Below are 24,088 nucleotides of genomic sequence, written 5' to 3'. Positions count from 1 at the left end.
ATATTTGCAAAGCATGTATCAGATAAAGGTTTTGTATCTAGAATATATAAATATATATTTTTTTAATATATATAATAAAAAATATATATAATATATATAAAACTTTAATAATAACAAAACAAGCAACTTAATTTTAAAATGAACGGGATTTTAACATTTACCAAAGACCATATATGTATGGCAAATAAGCACATGTAAAGATGCTCAAAATGCAAAGTAACCACGATGAGAGATCACTATACAACTGTTAGAATGGCTAAAACTTTAAAAAGCTGAACATACCAAGTGTTGATGAGAATATGGAGAAACTGGAACTCACGTACATTGTTGGAGTGAATGTAAATAGTACAAGCACTTTGTAAAACAGCTTGGCAGTTTCTTAAAATGTTAAACATACACCTTCTTTATGATCTAGCCTTTACACTCCCAGGTACTTTACCCTGGAGAAATGAAAGTGTATGTCCACACAAAGACTTGTATACAAATGTTCATAGCAGCCCAAAACTGGAAACAAATCCAAATGTCCATCAACAAGTGAATGGATAAACAAAGTGTTTTATAGCCATACAATGGAATATTGCTCAGCATAAAAAGGAATGAATTATTGATACATGTTAGCACATGGGTCATCTCAAAATAATTATGCTAAGTGAAAGAAGTCAGACCCCCACTCCACCAAAAAAATGAAGTACATATTGTATGATTCCAGTATAGAAAGAAAATCAGTGGTTGCCTTGGGGGACGGAGTAATGAAAGGTAGAGGCAGGGGAAAGGACAGGAGGGAGGGATTACAAGGGATACAAGGACACTTGAGCATCATGGATATATTAATTTAATTTGGTGATGGTTTCACAGGTATATACATGTCAAAACTTATCAAATTGTACATGTTAAATATGTGTTTATTGTATGTCAATTATATTTCAATAAAGCTGGTTTTGTTTTGTTTTGTTTTGTTTTTTTTTATGAAAAAGCAACCCAGGGACTTCTGTTTCTGGAAAGAAGGAGTAGATATACTCTTCCATATGCCTCCCACAAAGTACAACTAAAACTCCTAGACATTGTTTATACAATAAAAATAAGTTATTGGAAGGTAAAGAAAACAAAGCATACCAACTAGGGACTTTTGGACCCAAGGAACAACATGGTGGTGAGTTCCCTGGATATTCTTTTTCCTTTATATATTTCAGAGTAGATTCTGGATAAGTTGATAACCACAAAACACCAACAACTGTAGACTTTAAAAAGCCCCAATAAAATCCTGCTCTCTTTAGCCAAAGGGCCAAGAAAGGGACAGTCTAGCAGCAGGGCATCCTAATATCCTTGCTGGATTGGTGTCAGAAAAGGAGTGAGTGAGGAGCTGATACCCCATGGTGTTAGAGGAGGCCACATGGAGAATAGTCATAAAGCACCCTTCCTCCTGCCAGCTCGGGTAGTTATCAGTGGAGGCCTAGTGGGGAGCCTGACCTCCTATCCCCACCTAGAAATAATGAGGTGTTCTTCCCCTGGCGGGGTGAGTGGAGAACCTGGACTTCCACACCCATCTGACAGTAATGAGGGGCAACCCCCCCCACCTCTACCAGCACAATGTCATAAGATTTAAATAAAATCTGAAGTATCATAATATTAATATTATGGCCAAAATGTATAGGAATCAATCAAAATCATTCATACAAAGAACCAGGAAAATCGCAACTTGAAAGAGAAAAGATAATAGATATTAACTCTGAAATAACACTAATGTTAGAATTATCTGACAAGGATTTTAAAACTGTGATCACAAAAATGTTTCAACAATTATAAACACTTGAAACAAATAAAAAACTATAAAGTCTCAGCAAAGAAATAGAAGATATAAAGAAGAACCAAACGAAAATTTTAGAACTGAAGCACACAATTTAAAAAAAAATCTCAATGAATGGGCTCCACAGCAGAATGCAGAGGATAAAAGAAAGACGTAGTGAACTAGAAGAGAGAACAATAGAAATCACCCAACCTGAGCAACAGAGAGAAAATAGTCTTGGGGAGGAGGGGAGAAGAGCCTGGGAAACTCATGGGACTATACCAAAAGATCTAACATTTGTGTCAGTGGAGTCCCAGAGGGAGTGGGACTGAAACTATACTCTAAGAATAACAGCTGCAATTTTCCCACATTTGGCAAAAGACACAAACCTACAGATTTCAAGAAGCTTAATGAATTCTAAAAAGGATAAACCCAAAGAAATCCACACCAAGGCACATCAAAATCAAATTTTAAAGACAAAGGAAAACTCTTGAAAGCACCAAGAGAGCAATGACACCTCACTTATAAGTGGAAACAATTTGAATGACAGTGTATTTCTCATTACAAACCACAGAGGCCTAAAGGAAGGGCCAAAACATTTTTCAAGTGCTAACATAAAAGGACTGTCAACCCAGAATTGTGAATCCAGTAAAAATATCCTTCAGGAATAAAGAAAACAAGCATTCACAGTTGAAGGAAAACTAAGAGAAGTTGGTACTAGCAGACTTACTTTAAAAGAATGGCATTTTAAATAAAGTATTTACTCAGAAGGAATTATTTTTTAAAAAAGGAAACCTGGGACATCAGGAATAAAGAAAGAACGAGAGTAAAAATATGAGTAAATACAAGAGGCACTTCTCAAATTTTTAAAATTATGTTTGATGGTTGAAGCAAAAATTATAACACTGTCTGATGCGGTTTTCAACATATGTAGAGGAAATGTTAAGACACTATATTATAAATGTGAGAGGGTGAAGAGATTTAAATGATGAGAGGGAGCCATAGGTGTGATTACAAAGAGTTAGTATGAGGGAGGTCTTTTCGGTGAGGGAATAGTTTTGTATCTGATTATGGTGATGGTTCCATAAATCTATACACGTGATAAAAGTACCATGTTTCCCTAAAAATATGACGTAGCTGGGCAATCAACTCTAATGAGTCTTTTGGAGCAAAAATTAATATAAGATCCAGTATGATATTATTATGTCATACGTTATATCATATTATATCATATTGTATCATATATTATATTAAAGATCCGATCTTATATTACAGAAAATAAGACCAGGTTTTATATTAATTTTTGCTCCAAAAGACGAACTAGAGCTGATTATCCGTCTAGGTCTTATTTTCAAGGAAACACAGTAGCATAGAAGTATGCATACACATTTTACCAATGCCAATTTTCTGGTTTTGATATTGTACTATAGTTACGTAAGGTGTCTCCATCGGGAGAAATTGGATGAATGGCATAGGGGATCTCTCTACTATGTTTGCAACTTCCTGTGAATCTATAATTATTTCAAAATAAAAAGTTAATTAAAAATACAAAGATATTATATAAAATCCCAAATAAAGCAATACCTAATAAGTGAAAGCAAAATGAAACAAACCCAAGTGTGTTAACTGAGTTATTAATAGTAGCACAACCACACAGAGAAACTATTTCAAGTGACCTTAGAACATAGTAATTTGACTCTGCATTCTTAATAGGAACTACCCTAAGAACAAAATGAAAAAATAAATCTTAAACCATTTTCAGTAATCTTATTGTTGGTAGTCTCATTTTATTCTGATACTGTTGTATATATATATATTTTGGGAAAAAGCATGTAATTATGTTGGCATCATTAAGAGCCAGGATTTTTTTAGTGTAAGAGAAAGGAGATACAGAATTAAAACAGTTAAGTAAAAACTGTGTAAAACTGAATTGATTGAGGAATATCAGTATAATTTCATAATGTAGTTTCTCTTTTAAAAAAAAAATATATATAGGGTTGGCCCGGTAGCTCAGGCGGTTGGAGCTCCGTGCTCCTAACTCCGAAGGCTGCCAGTTCGATTCCCACATGGGCCAGTGGACTCTCAACCACAAGGTTGCCAGTTTGATTCCTCGACTCTCACAAGGGATGGTGGGCAGCGCCCCCTGCAACTAAGATTGAACACGGCACCTTGAGCTGAGCTGCCACTGAGCTCCAGGACGGCTCAGTTGGTTGGAGCGCGTCCTATCAAACACAAGGTTGCAGATTCGACTCCTGCAAGGGATGGTGGACTGTGCCCCCTGCAACTAGCAACGGCAACTGGACCTGGAGCTGAGCTGCGGCCTCCACAACTAAGACTGAAAGGACAACAACTTGAAGCTGAACGGCACCCTCCACAACTAAGATTGAAAGGACAACAACTTGACTTAGAAAAAAGTCCTGGAAGTACACACTGTTCCCCAATAAAGTCCTGTTCCCCTTCCCCCATAAAATCTTTTTAAAAAAAATTATATTTCTTAGTTCTGCTCACTAAAAATTCCTAGAAGCAATGACCAACCCAGGATCAAAGGGCACCACTAGCATGTCATGTCTAAATAATATTTCCTACAAAAAGGAAACAGGGTTTCTTAGAGGAATAGTTGATTGCAGGTCTGGGGCAGTAAGTGCCTAACATGAGCCTGAAATTTGTCCTAATATCAGGATAGCAAGAAAGCTATCAAAAATTACTGGAGAATAATAGCAGCAACAGATTAAAATGCATCCAATATGTTTAAATCTGTGAATACACAATGGTACTCAAATAAATAAATAAACTTTATTGATCACCCCTGGAGAATACCAGGGAACCAAACACATTATTTTGAAAACAGGTAAATAAAGGGGGGAAATTATTTATCCCGCCTTTCACATGTGAACTGTACTTCACAATAACCAAAATTTTAATGAGATCCTATTTGGATCCTGACATAAACTACAGGGGGAAAGAAATGTTGACCAAATATTTGATGATATTAAAGTCTCACTGTTAACTTTGAGCTTTGATAGCTATTGTTGGTTTGTTAGTTTCTTTTTTTTAAGTCCTTACCATTTAGAAATACACACTGAAATATTTACAGATAAAATAATATGCATCTTGGATTTGTTTCAAAATAACCTGGGGTCGAGAAAGAAAGTGGGAGGTGAGTGTAATGAAACCAGATCGGCCACTGAGTTGATCATTGTTGAGGCTAGGTGACAAACACATGGAGATTCATTTTACCATTGTCTCCACTTTTGAGTGGGTTTGAAATTTCTCATAATAAAAAGTTTTTAAAATATACCCATACAGCACCAAAAAAGTGCATTCCTATAGTTGCCTCCCTAATCTCCACCAACTCGTCTTTATTCTTCTGTTCTCTGGAGCTCAGAAGACTAGTGTCACAATAATAGTAAGATCAACAATAGTAGCCAGCATTTTTAGAACACATACTATATGTTGAACTCACGTTATGAGCTTTTTTTTAATGAATATATGCATTTAATACTGACAAAATCCTTAGGTAAGTACTATCGTTAACCCCATTTTACAGATAAGGAACCTCAGGGAGGGAGGGCTGATGACAAAGCTAAGCCTCAAACCCAGATCCGACTGCAGATTCCCATACTAACACAAAAGGGGGTAAAAGATGAAGACACCTGCCCTCAGTCTTCCCTTTTCTGGGCTAAACACCCTGTTTCTCTCCTACCAATGAAGCTTCAATAACCCACACCATCCTTGGCACACCTGCCAAGAACTATAAAAGTAGTTGAGTTTCTTGAAAGAATCACAGCCTGCTGTACAGCTTGCCCCACCCCACTTGCACTGCAGGGACTCCCAGACAAGCTCTGGTCCCCATCCATCCATACCGGGAGCCCAAGCATGCGCACATCCAGGGGTATCATGGCTCACCTGGGCCTCGGTGCCTCTTCTCCATCCAGATGTAGCAGTTGTTCTGGGCCACCCCTGTCTGTGAGTCCAGGAAGGGGAGCCGCACGCTGCGCTCTGCACACAGCCGCGAGTTATAACTGCGGCAGTGCTCAATGGCTTCCTTGTAGAACTGGTCCCCAAGCCTGCGGGGAGACAGAGAGGAGGAATGAGGCTGGGGAAAACCAAAATACACCCAGAGGGAAACTGATGCCACCCACCGTCCTCCCTGGGAAGATTCTACAGTTATGAAGACTAAGGCAATGAATACCAAAGGCCTGGAGCCAAGGCGCAAAACTCAGCTGGGTGTCAGGTCTCAACCAGGTTCTATTTCCAATGCCAAATACACCAGGCAACTTAGAAACCTCTTTAACAAAGAGCCAAAGGCCCCTAGAATAAACTGAAAATTAATAAACAGAAACCTCATTTAAAATGGAGTCAGGAGGCTGGAAGTGAGAGCTCAGTGCACATTACTGACCCCAACCGGAAGAGTGGTAGCTTGCATCTCCGATAGGAAGTGTTACACCTGGTGCTACACCTGGTGCTACACCTGAGCAGGAGGAAGACGATACCTCCTCGCCCAGTAACAGCTCAGCCAGTGGGAGATTGTCATAACTCAGACAATGAAAAGTCACTCCACTTCGAACTCTCAGTTTCTACCAATGGACTCTTCATTTACAACAGCCCTGCCCAAGTCCATAAAAAAAGTTCCTCTGCTCTGTTTCTGTTCACTATTGGACTGTATATTCTGAATTGCAGTGCTTTTGTTCCCGAATAAATCGACTTTGCTAGAGACATACCTGCCCGTCGAAAGTCAACAAAACCACCCGTAAAAGTGCCAAGCCCTCGTTCTAGGAAGCCAGAGGACCCACTCCAGAACAGAGGTAGCTCTGAAACAACCTTCATGGTATCTACTAGGACATCAGGCTCCCAGAGCCCCCTCATTAGCATTTATTAGCCACACTTTGTTCTCAGTAATTGCCAGCAAAGGTACTCTAGAATGTACCCAAATCACCAGCATAGATGCACAGAGAGACATGCATTCATTTGTTAGAGCCTGTCTGTCCACTGGCCAAAAATAACTCTCCAGAAAATCCACCAAAAGAACGGTTTATTCAGGAAAAGGAAAAAAAAAAAAACAGAGGTCACCCTAGGAGTGTGTGAAGGTGCACTTGCCGGCCAGTGTTCCAACCAGCTGCCCACATGAAAAAAGCCCGGATTCCAAGATGGCTTCTCTATTTATTAGCATCCCTCCCAGGGAAGTTTAATACAACAGTTTAATACGAAGTCAGGACTAGAGAGGTAACAAGGGGCCAGCCCTACCCATAGTTCTCCCAGCTCTATGGTTAATCATATTAAGATGCCAGTTCACTTTTATCAAGCCACACACTTAGAAAAAAAATAACTTCATGATGGAAAACAAAAGAAAAATTTTAAATACTAATAATAGTTGAATCTTGAACGCAAAATAATTCAATTCCTAGGGTTTAAAACACAAATATAAAGACCATTGTGGTTTGCTGAAGTGATGATCTAATTCAGCACAGTAAATTTTATGTTCCTGAATCTTTGGTATCCTTGGACATGTGGTGATGCTAATTTTAAGATAATATCCTTTTCAAACCCCAAAAATATAACACTGATAAAACTGATCAAATGTAAAGCACAAAAATAATCAATGAGATCAAATATCTAACAAATGAAAGATAGGCACACATTAGAAGTTAATAAAAGGCTCATGTTAATACAAATGTAATAACATAACCTCTGCCAGGTAAACTTGAGTTTCTTAGTGGAAAGAGAAGGGAAAAGCAGGAAGGGAAGAGCCAGGGGATTACAGGGCCAAAGAGAATCAAGTAGCTCATTTTGAAGTGATATTATGAATGTCCCTTCGTCTTGGTTCCATGTAGATTTGAAAAGCCAAAATCGGGGAAAGAAAGTCACTAAATTAAAAGTAATACATTTCTTAACCAAAATATTTTGAATAAATATTTTGAATTTAGAATTTAAAAAAATCAAAAATTGAAATGGATCTTTCTATACTTTTTTAAAAAAAAGTATAGAGTCAGAATCTACCAAAGAGTTTAAAGCAAATTTCTTATTCTGGGAGGATATGATCATTGGAGTTTCTGAGGCATCTTTTAGAAATTACTTATTGACATGCCCCCTTTAAAAAACAAAAAAAGCCTTTTGCTCCCTTTGCACTCTTAAACAACTTCACTCTCACAAGGAAGGCATAATTTGTTCAGAAAGTGTCCTAACAGTCGCAAACCAAACTGTAATCAAATTATAATAGTCACACAGCTGGAACTGAATTGGGGCGGGGGGTGAAACCGATTAAAATGCTGTAAAACAGAGCAGCGCATACACTGATGTGATCAAAGTTGGTAACAAGCATCATGAGATTGATCAAAAATAAAGAACCATTTCCAACAAAGTGCTTGCATCTGTGTCCCACCAGCTTAAATGTCTCCTTCTGCTAAAGCAATGGAGCTCAGTGTAACAGAACTTGCACAGGCAGCTCAGCCCAAGCTAGATGTCACAGCCCGTCCAGTGTCCTGGAGTCTCCACCTCCCCTCCACAGAACAGCGACCAGCCACGCCACACTGATGAGAACTGACAAGAACACATGACAGAGAGGTGTCCGGTGTGAGAAACAGTTATCTGTTTTCCCACGATCTTTTGACGAAGTGCCAAAAAAGATTAACTTTTCCAACCCCAGAAATTTTGCTGAAAGACAACCCATTAAAAAAAGAAAAGAAAATGGTACACTAAAATTCATCGACTGGAGAGAACAGGGTTTCCATTTTCAAAACAAACTTCTGGAAGCCAGTACAAAAGAAATCTACATGAGGCTCTCAAATTAGACTTTTCCTAATATGCTCGTAACTCATATCCAACAGTTTTGATCCAAAGGAGAGGAACAAGAAAATGAACTTGCTGAAAATGAAAAGTGAGGTTGGCCAAGTCCGTGCCCCACGCGGAATGGAACAAGAAAGTCAAACAAAGTGGTGCGATGGGTGAAAATTAATTTCATCTTAAATACTTTCCACTTTCCTAACATGCAATGTTATTAGTAATAGGCATGTTAGAGGGGTGCATTTTTAAATGTAACTTTCGTGAATAATACCTCCCTTATGTAAACAGAAAAGACTTTCTGGGACCTGGAACAACTGTATTAAAGATTGAAGCTGCAAAAAAATGTGACATCCAACACCCTGTCTGCCATAGTCTCCAGAGAAGTCACTTTTAAACAGACCAGGCGTTGGCAGAGATGTGGAAACAAAATTTAAAGGCTTTTTAAAGATATGGGAGGAGAAAAGAGATTTGAACCTCCTTGATAAATTCAAGAAGCTCTTCTCCAAAAGTTAATTAGCCAAAATCTTCACAGGGCTTCTTGCTTTGCTCTCTAGAAGAAAACAATGGCCAGGTCTCCCTTACCTGTGGAAAGCAATTCAAACAGAAGGACAATGTCCTTTTACCGTGTTTCCCCGAAAATAAGACCTAGCCGGACAATCAGCTCTAATGCGTCTACTGGAGCAAAAATTAATGTAAGACCCGGTCTTATTTTACATAAGACCGGGTCTTATATAATATAATGTAATGTAATGTAATGTAATATAATATAAACCGGGTATAATATAATACTGGATCTTATATTAATTTTTGCTCCAAAAGACGCATTAGAGCTGATTACCTGGCTAGGTCTTATTTTCGGGGAAACACGGTAAATATGGTATTTCTTTTTTAAAAATTAAAAAAAAAACACAATGATAAGATCCCAGGGGTAACATTTGCGTTCAAGTTCCAAGGGGCAGAAGGAGCAAGGAAAGGCAGAAAGGACTCATTTTGTGGAGTGGTGACCAGCATGCCCCACGGTAGGTCAGGCACAGCCCAGCCTATGCCATCACCTGTCTGCACCAAACCAACAGGGCTGGCTTTTCCACAGGATGATAGATGTGCTGGTTGGCACAAGGCAGAGTAGAATGATATTCTCATCAGCAACTGACTTCAGGCTACTGAAGGCTGCAATCAGAAGCAGCAAAGGGAAAAAACGGCTGGATTCTCTGCCAAAGAAGGAACCACCACCACCCTTTCCCAGGGCCTGCTGCTTGGAGCACTGCTAGCTGCCCAGTTCTGGGATTTGTGAGGGGTGAGATCCCTTAGGGATCCCATCTGGAGTGAGATTTCAATCCTAGCTCTGAGAGTGCTCCAGTGACCCTCCTGGAGCATATCTGTGGAGAGATGGATTCCAAGGGCCAAAGAGGATTCAGAGTGGAAAAAAAAGAGACTTCTCCAAAATGACTGCCCGCTAGGCTTTAAATGTGATTTTCAGAGCCTGTAATACCTCCTTCACGACTCCTGCTCCTCTTCTTTTTCTCACTTCCACCTCCTCCCTCTCTCTGGAGACCTCGCCTGTTGTTCTCCTAGATTCCATTCCGGGGTGACCCCAGGTCAAGCCCTCCAACCCAGACACCTGGGCCCCTCACTCTTCACTGTCTCTCTGGTCCTGTGTTCTGACCTAAGTGCAGGTGTCCTGCCTTACCTCAAACACCTGTCCAATAGCAGATTCCTTATCTCCTGCCAGAGCCTGCTCCCTCCTCCAGAGTCTCCATTCTTCTAGGTTTGGTGGGGGGTGCTGAGAGAACACTACTATCCTATCTCCCTAGCAAGCTGTCCTTGGCTCTTCCCTTTCCTTCATCCCATCTGGCACTGAATTATTTCATTTCCCAGGGAGTTATCCCTTTCTCTCCATTCCCACTGCGTGGCCACAAGTCTCCTTTGGCTGTAAAAATGGGACCTTAGCCCATCACTGCTATTTGTGCACAAAAACAGAGATAAGCAGAGATAAAGGGAAGCCCTGGCCTGCAGCAGGATTTCTGGCTCCTCCTTCCCCCAGCAGCCTTTCTTTTTCTGTGGGTACCTAGATGTCCTGCTGTCTCACTCAGCTACCCATACTTCCACAACTGCCCACAAACATACATTAAAATTCATTTACACCAATATGCTAACTTCCTCGTGGTTTGTATTTAAACATGTTTAACTCTTAACTGGCACAGAAAGCCATCTCCCATTTATGTGAAATCTCCCAGAATTGTGAGAAATAAACATCTGTTGTTTAAGCCACGCAGTCTATGGTTATTTTGTTATCGCAGCCCAAGCTGACTAAGAAAGACTGTTTCTAATATTTAAAATAGGAAAGAGCTATAGAGGATAGGTAAGAGAGTCCAATCCCCTTTCTCCCTCATTCTGTCTTTTTCCAACAAAGACAACAATAATACTGCTACTAATAATGTCATTTTGAACTTAATTCAATGTTTAATATTTGTCTTCCCTACTAGACTATGAACTCCATGAAGGTAGGGACCACATCTACAGGGCCACCGCACACAGACATTCAGGCTTTTCACTAAGCAACTCCAGGGGGCGCCATTCATATAAACTTCAATATGAATGGCGCCCCCTGGAGCGGTGTCACCCAGAAGCACTGCAGAGCTGGCCTGTATACTGATTTACCCCCAGCGTCTACAGAGCCAGCACACAGTAGGTGTCCAGTAAGTCTTTGTTGAACTGCTTTCAACAAAAACTCCTATACCACTCAGCTATGGTAGGTGTTTAAATTAGAGCAGTAAAGTATATGCTGCGTCCATGGGCACAGTCTTCTGAGTTTTTTGCGCATACAGATTGATGATTTAGATGGCATGGCTATCTACTTGTAACTTTAGCAAAAAATTGAAAGAATGTCTGCAGTCACTCTCATTTAGTTATCACCCGGCTCCTGGGTTACTGCAGCATTCTCCTCACTGCAACCACTATAGCATTTCTCCCACCCACATCCTGACAAAAAGAAATCTCCCTCAAACCCAGCCTTTAGTCGTTTATTCATCAGTATAAAAGCCAAGATGGCTCCCAATGGTTTCCAAATCACCCTGCCAAGATGTCAGGGCTCTTGGACAGCCGTACAGCGGAAAGAACAGAGACTTGAAATCAGGCAGGGCTGAGTCCAGCTCCACCGCTTACTGGCTACACAACACTGGGGCAAATTACTTACCCTCCCTGAGCCTAAAGACTACTTCCCACAATATGGGTAGCATAATGCCCGCTTCAGGTCCATGAGAGAATCAAATGAAATGGAGCCTCTGGCACACAGGGAAATACCTATGATCGGTGGTGCTTCCTTTTTCCTTCTCGCAAAGAGCAATATCTTCTGCCATTTTGTGACATGACCCTCTGCCTGAGCAGGCTGATGCCCTCCGTGTGACACACATACACACCACATTCACTACGGTAGTGTTTTTAAGGCTGTCAGGTGATCGCCTAAACCTCTGCCCCAAGATACAAGGCAACAGGGCGGCAGAGGTCGAAACTCAGGCAGGATGATCTCAGAAGTCCAAAGCCTGCCCCAGTGAACAGACCACATCTGGCTTGTTTGTCACTCTGTCCCCAAGCCTTGCACAGAGCTTGCCATGTAGGCTTGAATGATGAATAAATGAATACGGGAATCTTCATCTGATCTTTCTGCATATATGAAGCAGACAGCCCTACCTACCCCTGGACTCCAACAAAATACTTTGCCTCCTGCCCTTGGCCTGGCTGGGCTTACCCTGCTCAAGGGCTCACTGAGTCCTGCCTCTTCCAGAAAGCCTCCTAGTTATCCCTGTCAATAGTGCTTGCTTTTTGCCTTCTCTGAGCTCCCCAACTGTCGCACTTATGTTTGGCCAGTCTGTACTGCCCTCCTTATTTCTTTCCACCCAACAAGATTATAAGCATCTTTAAGATCGGGGCTATGAGTTACAAACTCTGTGCTACCCAACCAAGCACAGTGCTGGGAATGTAGAAGCACGTGATAAATATGGATGGCTTAATGAACACGTCATGCCATCCTTTGCAAACTAATAGAGGCTTCACAGTTGAGAGAGGCTTGGGACACTCTAACTTTCTCCATATGAAAATGATGTGAGCCTGAAGTTATCTAACTTCTCCAGAGTACAGGATTAGGCATCTGAAAACAGCCTACAAGTTCAAAGTCTACTGAATTTTCCCCATCATCTTAAAAAAGTTCACTTCAGTTCTTGAGATTTTCATTTCTCCATCTATAACATTCATGCCACTCTGCCAGATGCAGAATACTCCCCTTCTCTGAACTTTACAAGAAGCTCACTAATACTGTACTGTGTATTGTCATCAGACCCACCTCTGGAAAGGCTAGTGCCTCCAATGATGATGCAGGAAACCCCTTTTGTGCTTATCAAGAATGCCATCACCCCACTCTCCAGAATAGCCTAGGGCAGTGGGTTTCAAACTTTGGTTTGTGTCAGAATAAGTGGGGATGGGGAGGGGAGGAGCTGTGAAATTCTGATTCTGGAGGATTGTGATGTGATCCAGACATCTCTGTATTTTTGACAGATCCGCCCCCTCCCCAGTAATTCTGAGAAATATGAAACTCACTTATCTAAGGATAGCTCCCCAACCTCCAAAGCAAGGGCATGAACAAGAGGGCCTTGTGAAGTTCTTGGGTCATGTTTTAATGACAGACCTGGAAAGCCCAATTAACTGACTTTAACTCAGCTGGTATTGTTCCCATGGGGAAATTTTTCAGGCTGGCATGGATGAACCTGGCAGCACTAACCTGGAGCAGACTAGTCCCATAGCAGTCTTCATCCCTAACAAAACATCCAAGAGGCCTGGTCAAGGCAGACGTATGGCAAAGACCCAACTGTATGGCAAAGACATCCTTAGGGTGGTCACTCTGGCCGTGACCTTCCTAACATCACAGCAAAAGCACATTGAGAACAAGGGCACTGCCTTGCAAAGCCAAGTCAGATGAAGAATTTGAACCCTAAATCTCCCATCAATGCTTAAATGCCACTCAGCCTGATGTTCAGGCCTGCTAGACCCAATAAATCCCTTTTGCGGCATCTACTCAGGTGAAGATTTTTCAGGGACTTATTATGCAAAGCTCCCTAAGCAAGATGGAATTTACATTGAACCTGGCCATGATTTCTGAGCTGCCACCGGGTGTTCTGATGACATACGCAACTCAGGGTTGAAGACAAGGGGTTGCCAAGGACAAGAGACTGGAGGCAGGAGAAAAGCAGTGTGACTCCTTCCAGTAAATAATGGGGGGGGGGGGGTTAAGAAAGGGGGATGCTCTGGGGAGAGCAGCTTTTCTTGTGTTCAAGGTTTGCCTTCCAAATGGCATCCAGACGTGACAAAATAAATCTCTCTACTGGAGACTAAAAAATGTGTAGAATGCAACCAACTTTCAAAAGTGAAATAAAAGAGACTATTTTATCTAGAGTGAAGCATACCTAGAAAAAAAACACACACCCCTCACAGAAACTTCATTGAGAAGTATTTTTACTTTCCCTGGTTTACTTTCCCTGGTCAGTCCTTTTTGAAACCCCAGCTATGAGCTGAGCACAAGTATGCTGTCCCCTAGGTGTGACTGCCAGCAGAGGCAGACCATTGATTAGAGACAATTCTTGGACAGACCCCCATCTTTACTGCTGGAATATAAGGGCCTCAATGCTGCCCTCCCCGATAAAGGGAATATCGGTCTGGTATTTAAAACACAACAATAGGGGGGTGGCCAGTTATCTCAGTTGGTTAGAACATAGTACTGGCGGCACCAAGGTTACTGGTTCGATCCCCGCATGGGCCAATGTGAGTTGCGCCCTCCAACACACAACCACAAAGAACTTGTCCTTCTGTCATCAATTCTCAACAAATTTTTTAAAAATGAAAATCAGATCATGACATTCTCCTCCTTAAATTGCTCCAATGGCTTCTTCTTGCACTCAGAATAAAATCTGAACTCCTTCCCATGGCTACAGGCTCCCAGACTATCTGGCCAGGCCCACCTTTCTTACTTCACCTTGTTTCCTGCCCCCCTTGCCTGCTGGACTCCATCCTCACTGTTATTTCTTACTGTCCTTCTAATATAGCAAGATCACCTCACCTCAGGACCTTTGCATATGCTGTTCCCTCTTCCTGGTATACATTTCTCGCAGATCTCCATGTGACTGACCTCCTCCTCCTTCTCTGACCCACTCTCTAGGGTAGGTAGCCCACCTTGTTCCTCTCCTGCTCTAACCCTTGCTATCTCATACTCATCCTTTTCATAATACTTACTCTCACTATCAAAAATTTTCCTGTTTTCTCTTTGCCTGCTGAGTGTCTCTACACAACAAAATTGTGAGCTCCATGACAGCAGGGTCTTTATTTCTCTTGTCTACAAATGGATCCCCTGCACCTAACGCAGGATTTGACACATAGGAAATGCTGAACAGATATCCCTGAACAAATAAATGAAAGATCTAGGACTACCTACAATAGACCGTTTGGATGGTGTGGAAGCCTGGCCTTCAAGAGGGCAAGAAGGTCAGTGCTGAGAGGCCCCGAGCACAGGGAATGAGACTCACACTACCACCTTCTCACTTCTGATCTTCCCTGCTCAGCGCACTCATGACAATGGGTTAGGGACCCATTCCGCTGTCCATACTTGAATCTTGCTCATGTCCCCACAAAGCTACCTACACATCCCAAAACCTGGAGAGAAGTGGGGCCAAGTGGATACATGATACCATTTGTGACATCAGCCACTCCTTTCTATGTCCCAAAAGGACATTCCAGGCCTGATAATGGCATTGCAAACTAGCAGTGCCAGGAGACGGTTCCCAACATACTCACTCCACTTCCCCGAAAGGGCCTCTTTCTGAATTAACCTCTTCTGCATGTTCTTTCTCAGATTGCTGATCCATGTTGTCTCCTAGAGCCCCAAGCCTTCGGGTAGTGGCAGGGACAGGAGCAGGATGGGGGTGGGGAAGCACTGCTTGACGGGAAATCAATGGAAACTTGAAGGTCATCCGGAGAGCTCTGTCTCCCCATCATGCACCTGCTGGGATGGGATTTGTGGTCCTGACCTTGCTTGGGGGCCTCTGCCCTCCTGTCAGAATTAGTTAAAATCAGCCTGCAGAAGCAAAGGCCCTGCAGACCAAGTGATCTCCGGGTTGTCCTTCTAAGGGACATCAAGCCAAACAAAGAAACACTAAGTCTTATTTAACCTGTCACAAGGTTGAGAGTCACCCCAATTTCTCTTTGCAGCCCCCTGGGAAAACTGTCTCAGGCCTGCTGTGGTTCTTTTTGTTTTGGTTTGGTTTTTTTAAGGTACACATTTATAAACCTTTAATAAGGACAGAACAAAGCCAGGCTGACCAAGAGGCTGGTCCTGTCCCCAAATTTAAGTTCTCTGGTGGAAAAGATGGAAATATCCTAGGAAACTAAGACCAAAACCAAAAGAAAGGTGACTGCACCCTAGAAATACCTAAATCTGCCTTCATAACTTCTACATCCAAATTAATGACAAAGGATACCAAAATCTCCATACTGCTTACGGGAGCTCTATTCTTCTTCCTGTCCCAACAACTACACGGGGATGTGACTGAATTTACAATCTGATCTCCATTCCTCATGAAACAATTTTTCCAGGTGCCCTCCCTCCTTCCCTCCCTCCCTTCTTTCTTTCTTTCCTTCTTTCCTCCCTCCCTCCCTCCCTTCCTCTCTTTCTTCCTTTTTTCCTTCCTTCCTTCCCACGACTTTCCCCCTCCCTCCACCGTCTTCTTCATAATCTTTCCACCTCAGCAAGAGTCACTTAATATATACGTCAGGGGCAAAGCATTCAGCCCACATCTCCAACCCAAAAGTTGAAGATGAGTCTGGTATAAAAACGAAGAAGAGACGCTCTCCACATATTTATAGAAGGATGACAGGATGATGGTAATAATAATAGTGGCACGGCCACCATTTATTGAACACGGTCCATGTGTGCCAGGCACTACTGTAAGCACTGTCCATGAATTATCTGATTTCATCCTCAACAACCCCATCCTTTTCTTTCCCTATTTTACAGAGAAGAAAAGTGGGGCACAGAGGGTTAAGCCAAGGCCATGTGGGTCCAGGACCTCGCTCTTGGCCACTCTCCTACCAGCCTCTCACCGGGGCACCATTGCCCCTTCACAGCGGTTGTGCCTCCAGAACTAGAATGTCTCCAACAACACTTCTTTTTCTGGAGGTACCAAATTTCTCATCACTGAGCATCACTGATTTGCTGGGTAATCTATCTCTTTCTGTGCCTCGGTTTCCCAAACTGCCAAACAGCCCAAAGGTAAATGTTCCTGACACAGAGCCACCTCTCAGGAACTCATGAAGTAGGTTGATTATGGAGGCTGCCTGAAAAGATCCACCAGGGAAATCCAAAATGTTATTATGCGGTTTAGAAACCATAAGTATCCCAAATGTGAGCACGGGGTGATGGACGCTGCGAAGCCGTGTGGTTCTGAACATTTACTGACAGGAGGAAAAGAAAGATGCCAGATTATCATAACTAATGAGTCAAATTTAAGAATCCCAGAGGGTTAGAGATTGTCTGATGCCTTCGTTGTATTGCAAGGAAAATTAATAACCAGAGAGGCGAAGTGATTTCCTTCAGTCACATAGAAGGAGGGCTGAGATTAGATCCTCAGTGTCCAAGTTCCTACTTCAAGGATTTCTCCACTGTTTACAGCAGAGGTCTACAAACTACAGTCCCTGGGCCAAATCTGGCCCACCACGAATTTCTATAAATAATGTTTTATACGAAGACGGTCATGCCCATTTGTTTTCGTATTGTCTGTGTCTGCCTTTACGCTAGCTATGATGGCAGATAGAGCTGAGTAGTTCCAACAGATTGCACGGCCTGCAAAGCCTAAAATATTTACCATCTGGACCTTTACAGAAAAACTCTGCCGACTCCTAGTTTACAGTGTAAGTCCTAAATAGTGAAAAGACTCCACCCTTGGAATGAAAGAAAATAGAATGGGAGGCCCAAGAGTCACACAGCTTAAGCAAATAGTTTTACAATTATCCAAGCTTGGTACAACTTAATAAAAACCCATAAATACAGTTAATAACAAGGAAAACAAGCACTAGCTCATCCTACCTATTTAATAATTATTGTTAACTACATCAAGCAAAACTCACCACTGAAAATTCATTTTTTTCTCGCCTCCCTTGAAAGCCCTTTTCCATTGGGGTATGCTGCTGGCCAATAGGTAAAATGATGCTTCTTACTAATGATACACAGACCTCATTTCCTCCAGGCAAGTGAAAGCCTATTGTTGAGACAGTTGGGGGGGGGGGGAGGTGGGTGTCGGACAAGAATAGAGAGTACTGCCCCCTCCCTTTCAAACAGGGTGGTGCCAAAACTCACCTTGTCCCCCTCACTCCAAATAAAATCATCAGAAACAACCAGGCACAGCAGAAGTCTCTCTCTCTCTCTCTCTCTCTCTCTCTCTCTCTCTCTGTCTCTCTCTCTCTCCCCCCCTCTCCCACCCCACCCCACCCATTCCCTCTCTCCTGTCCGGAAAGTGATCCAGATCAGCATAAGGTTCACAGAAGCATCGCAGGCCTTGGCTTTTAGGTGAGGACATTCTCTCATCTCATGGAATGGGGATGGGGTTTGGCCCCGATAGGCTGATGGGGGAATTGAGGCTGGACCTCAGTTCCGGGTTGAAGTTGGAACTTAGTCACTGTAGGTCTTTGACAAGCCTCGCAACCCCTCTGAGCCTCAGGCTCCCATCTGTCAACTGGAGAAAATGATCCTCACATATTCCAACTGGTGGAATGTGTGCTGAGCCAAATCAAGCGACAAGGCAGGCCAGCCCGCCAGGTAGTGCCCAGGGTCCAATGTCATAATAAACATCACCAGCATTGTGGAAAATTGGAGACACTTACCTTTACCAGCATTATCTCAGCGGAGAACTTGGACAAATGGGACCCGGTTTGCGGGGAACAGTCCGGGTTCACATCTAGGTCCCCGCGTAATTGTTTATAACTCCTGCTTTGCTTGTCAAAAGTGCCTTTGCTTGGCTGATAAATAATAAGGTCACCCTATTGATAAGCTGTTTGGGGCCTGAGAGAGAGGAGAAAACCCCTCTTCAAAAACGGTCAGTGATGACTGTAAACAGGCTTCTAAGAAGACAGGTCCAGTTTGGTCAAGAGTTAGGCTCCAGGCCTGGGGTCAGAACTTAGTAGTTTGGGACGAGAGGAGAGGCTGCCTACAGCGGCTCTGCTTCTCCAATTGCCCCTCCCACAGCCCACTGCCTCTTTTTTGCTTAAACATTTGTTTAACAAATACTTAGAGATTATCTCTCAGCCAAAGCGAGCTCTCTGGGAGGCTCACAGACTCTGGGGGGGGGGGGGTCAGAAAATACTATAAGGGGAGAGACATGCCAACAGGTGCCTACTATCTGCCTGTCGCGCTAAGCCTCTGATCTCCATCCCGGGACCAGGTAGTCCCTTCACAGAGCCTGACACTGCTGACTCCACAGCACTCGGTGCTCATTCTGGGGACCTGCACCCACGTGATGGTCAGGCCTCCTTCTGTGCTTAGAAACTCCTTTCCACGGGGGGGGGGGGGGGGGGGGGGGGGCTGCACCTCTCCCACCTCTCCCACCAATGGGCCCTTTGTCATTCAGAGAGATGAGAGGCAAGCCCAAAGAAATGTCCAGCAGAGCCCACCTGAGTGGGAGGGAGCCTGAGGTCTGTGGGGGGCGCAGACGATCAGATCAGGCAGGAAAGGAAGAGGAGGGGGAAGGAAGGGGCCGGGGACAGGAGTCAATACCACTGGAGGAAAGCAGCCTCCCGCACATGCCCCACGCCCATCAATATCTCTTCCAAGGACAGGTTATCTGGGGAATGTATGCTCTCTAATAATTACCTTGCAGAGAGTTCCACTTATCTTACCAGAAGAATCTGCCAGTTGCCAGGCACACAGGGTTCTGGTTAATTCCATAAACACTGCTATCCACCTCCACCCCCCTCCTCCCAGCTCCTGTCCTCTGACCTCTAACCTTTATTGCCTCTCCAGCCTGGGGGAAGTTGAGGCTCAGCAAGTTCCAGTAGATTTAAGGGCTCAATAGGAGCTGACAGAGGGGATTCGGGGGCTGTCCCTTATTGACAGACATGAGAAGTAAGTTGAGGCCGGGCCTGGGGGAGTATAGACTGCTGCAAAAGGCTACGTGCGAAGGGCAGAAGCGATGCTTTGGGGCAGACTGTCTAGATTGTTTCTGTCTTCTCCTGACTGATGCCATCAGGTCTGGTTAGCATTCATTTTAGTTTCTTGTCTTTGCTTCCCTCCTCAAAGCCTTCCAGTCCCCACTCTGGCCCTTGGATGATGCCTCCCTCCCCTAATGGTCTGGCCACTTATTCAGTAACCATGGTATGCTGTCTTGGGTGCCGGGATCTCCTTAAATACATGTCCCAGACCCAACTGTGAGTAGAAAGCTCACGGGAGCAGCGTCCTGGGTCCACATCCCTGTGCCGGCATTGCATCCACTCCTGAGCCTTAGCAAGGGGGCCACTAGGTGGCCCTTACTTGGGCCAGGCACATTCTAAGTGGCTTAGAAATAGTGATGCATTTCCTCATCACGACAACCCCATGAAGGAGACGCCATTTCGACCCTCCATTATACAGGTGAGGACACCGGTGTCCAGCTGAGGTCATAGGCCAAAGGTCCCCTAGGGAGTGGCTGAGTCAGGATTTGAACAGGCCGCCTCATCTCAGTCTGTGCTCTTCCCCACTGCACTCGGCACTGCCTGGGCAGTAAATGTATGCTGAGCCAGTGAAACACTTTATACTATAAATACTCACTTATTCACGCCGCCTTTCTCCAAAATAATAATTTGTATTACAGTAATAATAACAGCCAATAGCTAACGGCCATGGAGAATGTACAGGTGCCAGGCATGGGGCTAAGAGCTTTCCATTTAGTCCTCACGTTCACCCTGGAGGGAGATGGCAGTAGCAGCTTGATGCTCTACTTCCCAAGACACCTCGTACCCTAGAAACACCAACCTCCCCCTCAGGGCCTTTGCACCTGCAGGTCCCTCCATAGGCAGCTCTCCTCCCCTTTGCAGGGCTGGCTGCTCACCTCAGGGCTGCGCTCCCTCGGGCCTCCTCAAGGCCTTCCCCAACTCCTTATCTGTAGCACTCATTCTTTACCCATCATACTGCTTTATGGCCTTTTGAGCACTTTGCCAACTATCAAAAATTATTTTATTTATATTTACTTACTACCTGTCTTTCCCCACTAGATACGCAAGCTCCCTGCAAGAGAGACTGGGCTGGTTTGCTCACCCCGTATTCTCAGCGCCTCCAGCTGGGTACCTGGCATAGAGTAGGTACTATAAATATTAGTTGGATCAATGATATCCCACTGGGCCTTATACATGTTGGTTGCTCAATTGGATACTATCTTTCATATAAAAAACCCCTCTGTCTGTTCTATGTTCATTATTGAGTCTTTATCGTGTACCAGGCACCTTGTTGAGTAAGTACACCAGTATTTCATGGTGGAGAATATCATCATTATCATTCCCATTTTACAGATAAGAAAACCGAGGCTTAAGAGAGGTTATACAGCTCACCATAGAGAAGTAGGGTTAAGATTCAGTCCCCGTCTGTCTGCCTCCCTTAGTCCATGATATTAATCCTTCTGTCCAAGAGCCTCTGGCTGGGTGCCCTCAGTAACTCGTCTCTCTTCAGCCATGTGCATCCCCAGCATTACTTCTCCCCTCTCCCTCACTTCTCTGTGCCAACCCTCTTCCATTGGCCCTTCCAAGTTCTCTGTCCACCATTCTTCTTCCTGCTCATTGCCTCCAGGAGTCTATCCTGTATGGTCGGCCACTGGCCCCCTTCCCTCCGCCTTTTGTGGACTGGGCCAATGACAGTTACCAGAGGCAGATCAGAGAAAGGAAAGAGAGCAAGACGGAGTATTCATTCCCCCAGCCACCTCCTTGCTAGGTCACTACGGCGGGGGGGGGGGGGGGGGGGGGTGGCAGCTGCATCCTTCCACCGAAAGTCATGGCTCATGTCTGGCAGCCGTTCCCATAGGGCTACCTTCTGTGATCCCTGTGACCTTCCCCTCTGTCCTTGACCTAACCCCCAGAATAGGGACTATGCCCTTGAATGTTTCCCTGCTCACATTTTTATAAATAGCCATCTTATTAAAAACTCCTCAGTTTACTGATTCAATCTGCTGCTTTCAGCTGGAACCCTGATTCTCCAACATACAAATGCCACCTGGCCTCTCCATCTCCTACAGTGCCCCCATTACTGTCATTGCCCCCTGCCCTGCCCTCTGCAGCTGCATCTGCCAGGCCTGGGGTATCATCTCCCTTTAAGATCTATAAATAAATGTTGACTTGCTGACCTGAAGGTTTGCCCTGGCAGCCTCTGCTCTTTGCCTGAGCCCCACCAGCCCCTTTGCTAACTACCCAGCCAATACTGGGGGGCGAGGGGTACCCCACGGCAGCCTTGCAAAGACCACTTCTAGCTGTCTGCCCATGAGTGGAATAAAACCAGAGGTTATCAGGTCCAACCAGGGGTCTGCTTTGCTGGGGTCAGGTTTGTCCTGTGCAGGCTGTTGCGGGGACTCTGCAGATGGTGCACTGGTAGCTCAAACCAAACCAACATCATAGCTTCAGTAATCACAATACCATTTGTCAAGCAACTGCTATGTGGCAGGTACAGTACTTGGCTGCCATTTGCCTACATTCACTCTAATATGAACAGAGGAGAACACTGAAGCTCAACTGGTAGAGTGCAAGGTGCAGCTGCCCGCCGCTTGCAAAAGTTAAAAATCAAGAGATGTGGTTGGTGGAAGGAAAAGCAGGTTTATTCAGAATGCCGGCATTTCTTTCCACCAACCATGTCTCTTTCTGAATAAACCTGCTTTTCTTTCTACCAACCATGTCTCTCAATTTTTAAGTTATGCAAGTGGCAGGCAGCCACACCTTAGCAAGGTATCAAAGCAAGGACAAGGAATTTAACCAAAGCCACTTAGTAGATACTAAGTGAGGGAGCTGGGATTAGAATATAGGTCACCCAAAGTTCACAGACTTTTATTTCCCACCAGTCCGTGCTGCCTCACAGCCAATCCCTTCATTCTACAGGAAGGGCAAAGCTCGAACCCAGTCTAGGCAGGCAGCTCAGAGACACGGGCTACCTGTGACCAGGAGAATGTCAGGTGGAGTAAGGTGTGGGTTAGGGAAAAAAAGTCTAGAGAGCTCCATGCTGCCTGAGTCACTTTGTCAAGGGGAAAGGCATCGGTTGGCCACAGTGAGCGCTGACCTGCCAGGGCACTGGACCATGTCCCCACGGCTCCTTCCTGCAAGCTAGCAGGGAGCCATGTGCTCGTCCTTGGCACATACCAGCATTTCAACAAAACACACCTGCAGGCACAGACCCTACACCCCCATGCCTGGGACAGTCACAGGGAAACTCCAAGGGGAGGGCAGAAAAACCAGGCAGCAACAAAAAAGGGAGGAAGCTTTCCTGCTGACGGACCTGGAGGGGACTGTGCTTCTTCACCTCCTCCCTGCAGCCAAAATTTATATTCCCAATTAACACCGTTCAAAGACGAAGGGATTGGTGGGGGTTTTTTTTGTTTGTTTTTTTTTGGAAGGCAATGGCAAAATAACAACAAACCACATTTCTACTGTTGGGAGTGATTCTTGGAGGCAAACATCCTTACTCAAGAGGAGACACACACACACACAAACACCCCAGCTCTGCCACCACACAGCCCAAAATAAACCACACTTCGGTCCTGGCTCTCCTGGGCTCCTGGAGAACCAGCTCAGCACGGCCTCCTGACCTCAGTCCACGTGACTGCTGGCTGGATCTCATTCCCCAGAGGAACAAAGCGCTCCTGGGACCCAGCAGCAGTGACACCTGCTCCTACAGTCCATTCCACCCCCACGACGCTCGGTATCACCATGACCCTGTCTGATGTGTCCTGACAGGACAAGGTCCAATTAACGGAGGCCATTTCCAGTGACCCAGCATGAGATGGGGCGCCAATCTCCAGAGCTGCGCCGAACCTCCTCTCTGCCAGTCCCTCCAAATCCTAAATCATTGACATGACATCTCTAGGTGAAAGGCTCCCCCAGCATTTTACAGACTGTTTGGAAAACATTCAGAAAGACCATGTGCTTTAAAACAAACAAACAAAAACACTGCTGAAACACAAAACTGGATTTCATCTTAAAATCTGTGCATTACTGGAATTTGAATACCCTCATTACTCCAACCCAAAACACTCTCTTATCTCTCACTTTAAATACCAAAAATTTAATCTTCCCTAAAGATAGGAGGATGGCAAACATGATTAGACCCAATCAACATGGAGTAACTGAGAACAAAAGAAGGAAAATGAATACCCTTGCTCTGATCAGCACTGCAAATAAAGTCACAACTTGAGGGAGATTTGGAAAGAAAGGAAACCAAGAGTCTGAGAGCAGGCATGAGCAATTTAACAAAGTGAACCGGCTGGGCAAAGA

The 24,088-nt window shown here is 44.2% G+C and overlaps 1 protein-coding gene across 2 annotated transcripts in view; it reads right to left on the bottom strand.

The window, feature by feature from the left end:
• The window catches only part of DPF3 (double PHD fingers 3), a 247,804-nt gene that overhangs the window by 133,555 nt on the left and 90,161 nt on the right, over nt 1–24,088 (bottom strand). For both annotated transcript variants that reach the window (XR_004423250.1, XM_033108877.1), the window contains exon 2: nt 5,690–5,850. Coding sequence is in view for 1 of the 2 variants with exons in the window: in XM_033108877.1 (XP_032964768.1) it covers nt 5,690–5,850 (161 nt within the window). In the remaining variant the exon portion in view is untranslated. The remainder of the gene's footprint in view (nt 1–5,689; nt 5,851–24,088) is intronic.

This window comes from Rhinolophus ferrumequinum, chromosome 6 (assembly GCF_004115265.2).
Source record: "Rhinolophus ferrumequinum isolate MPI-CBG mRhiFer1 chromosome 6, mRhiFer1_v1.p, whole genome shotgun sequence".
Lineage (NCBI taxonomy): Eukaryota > Metazoa > Chordata > Mammalia > Chiroptera > Rhinolophidae > Rhinolophus > Rhinolophus ferrumequinum.
This window is presented reverse-complemented; position numbering and strand designations above follow the sequence as displayed.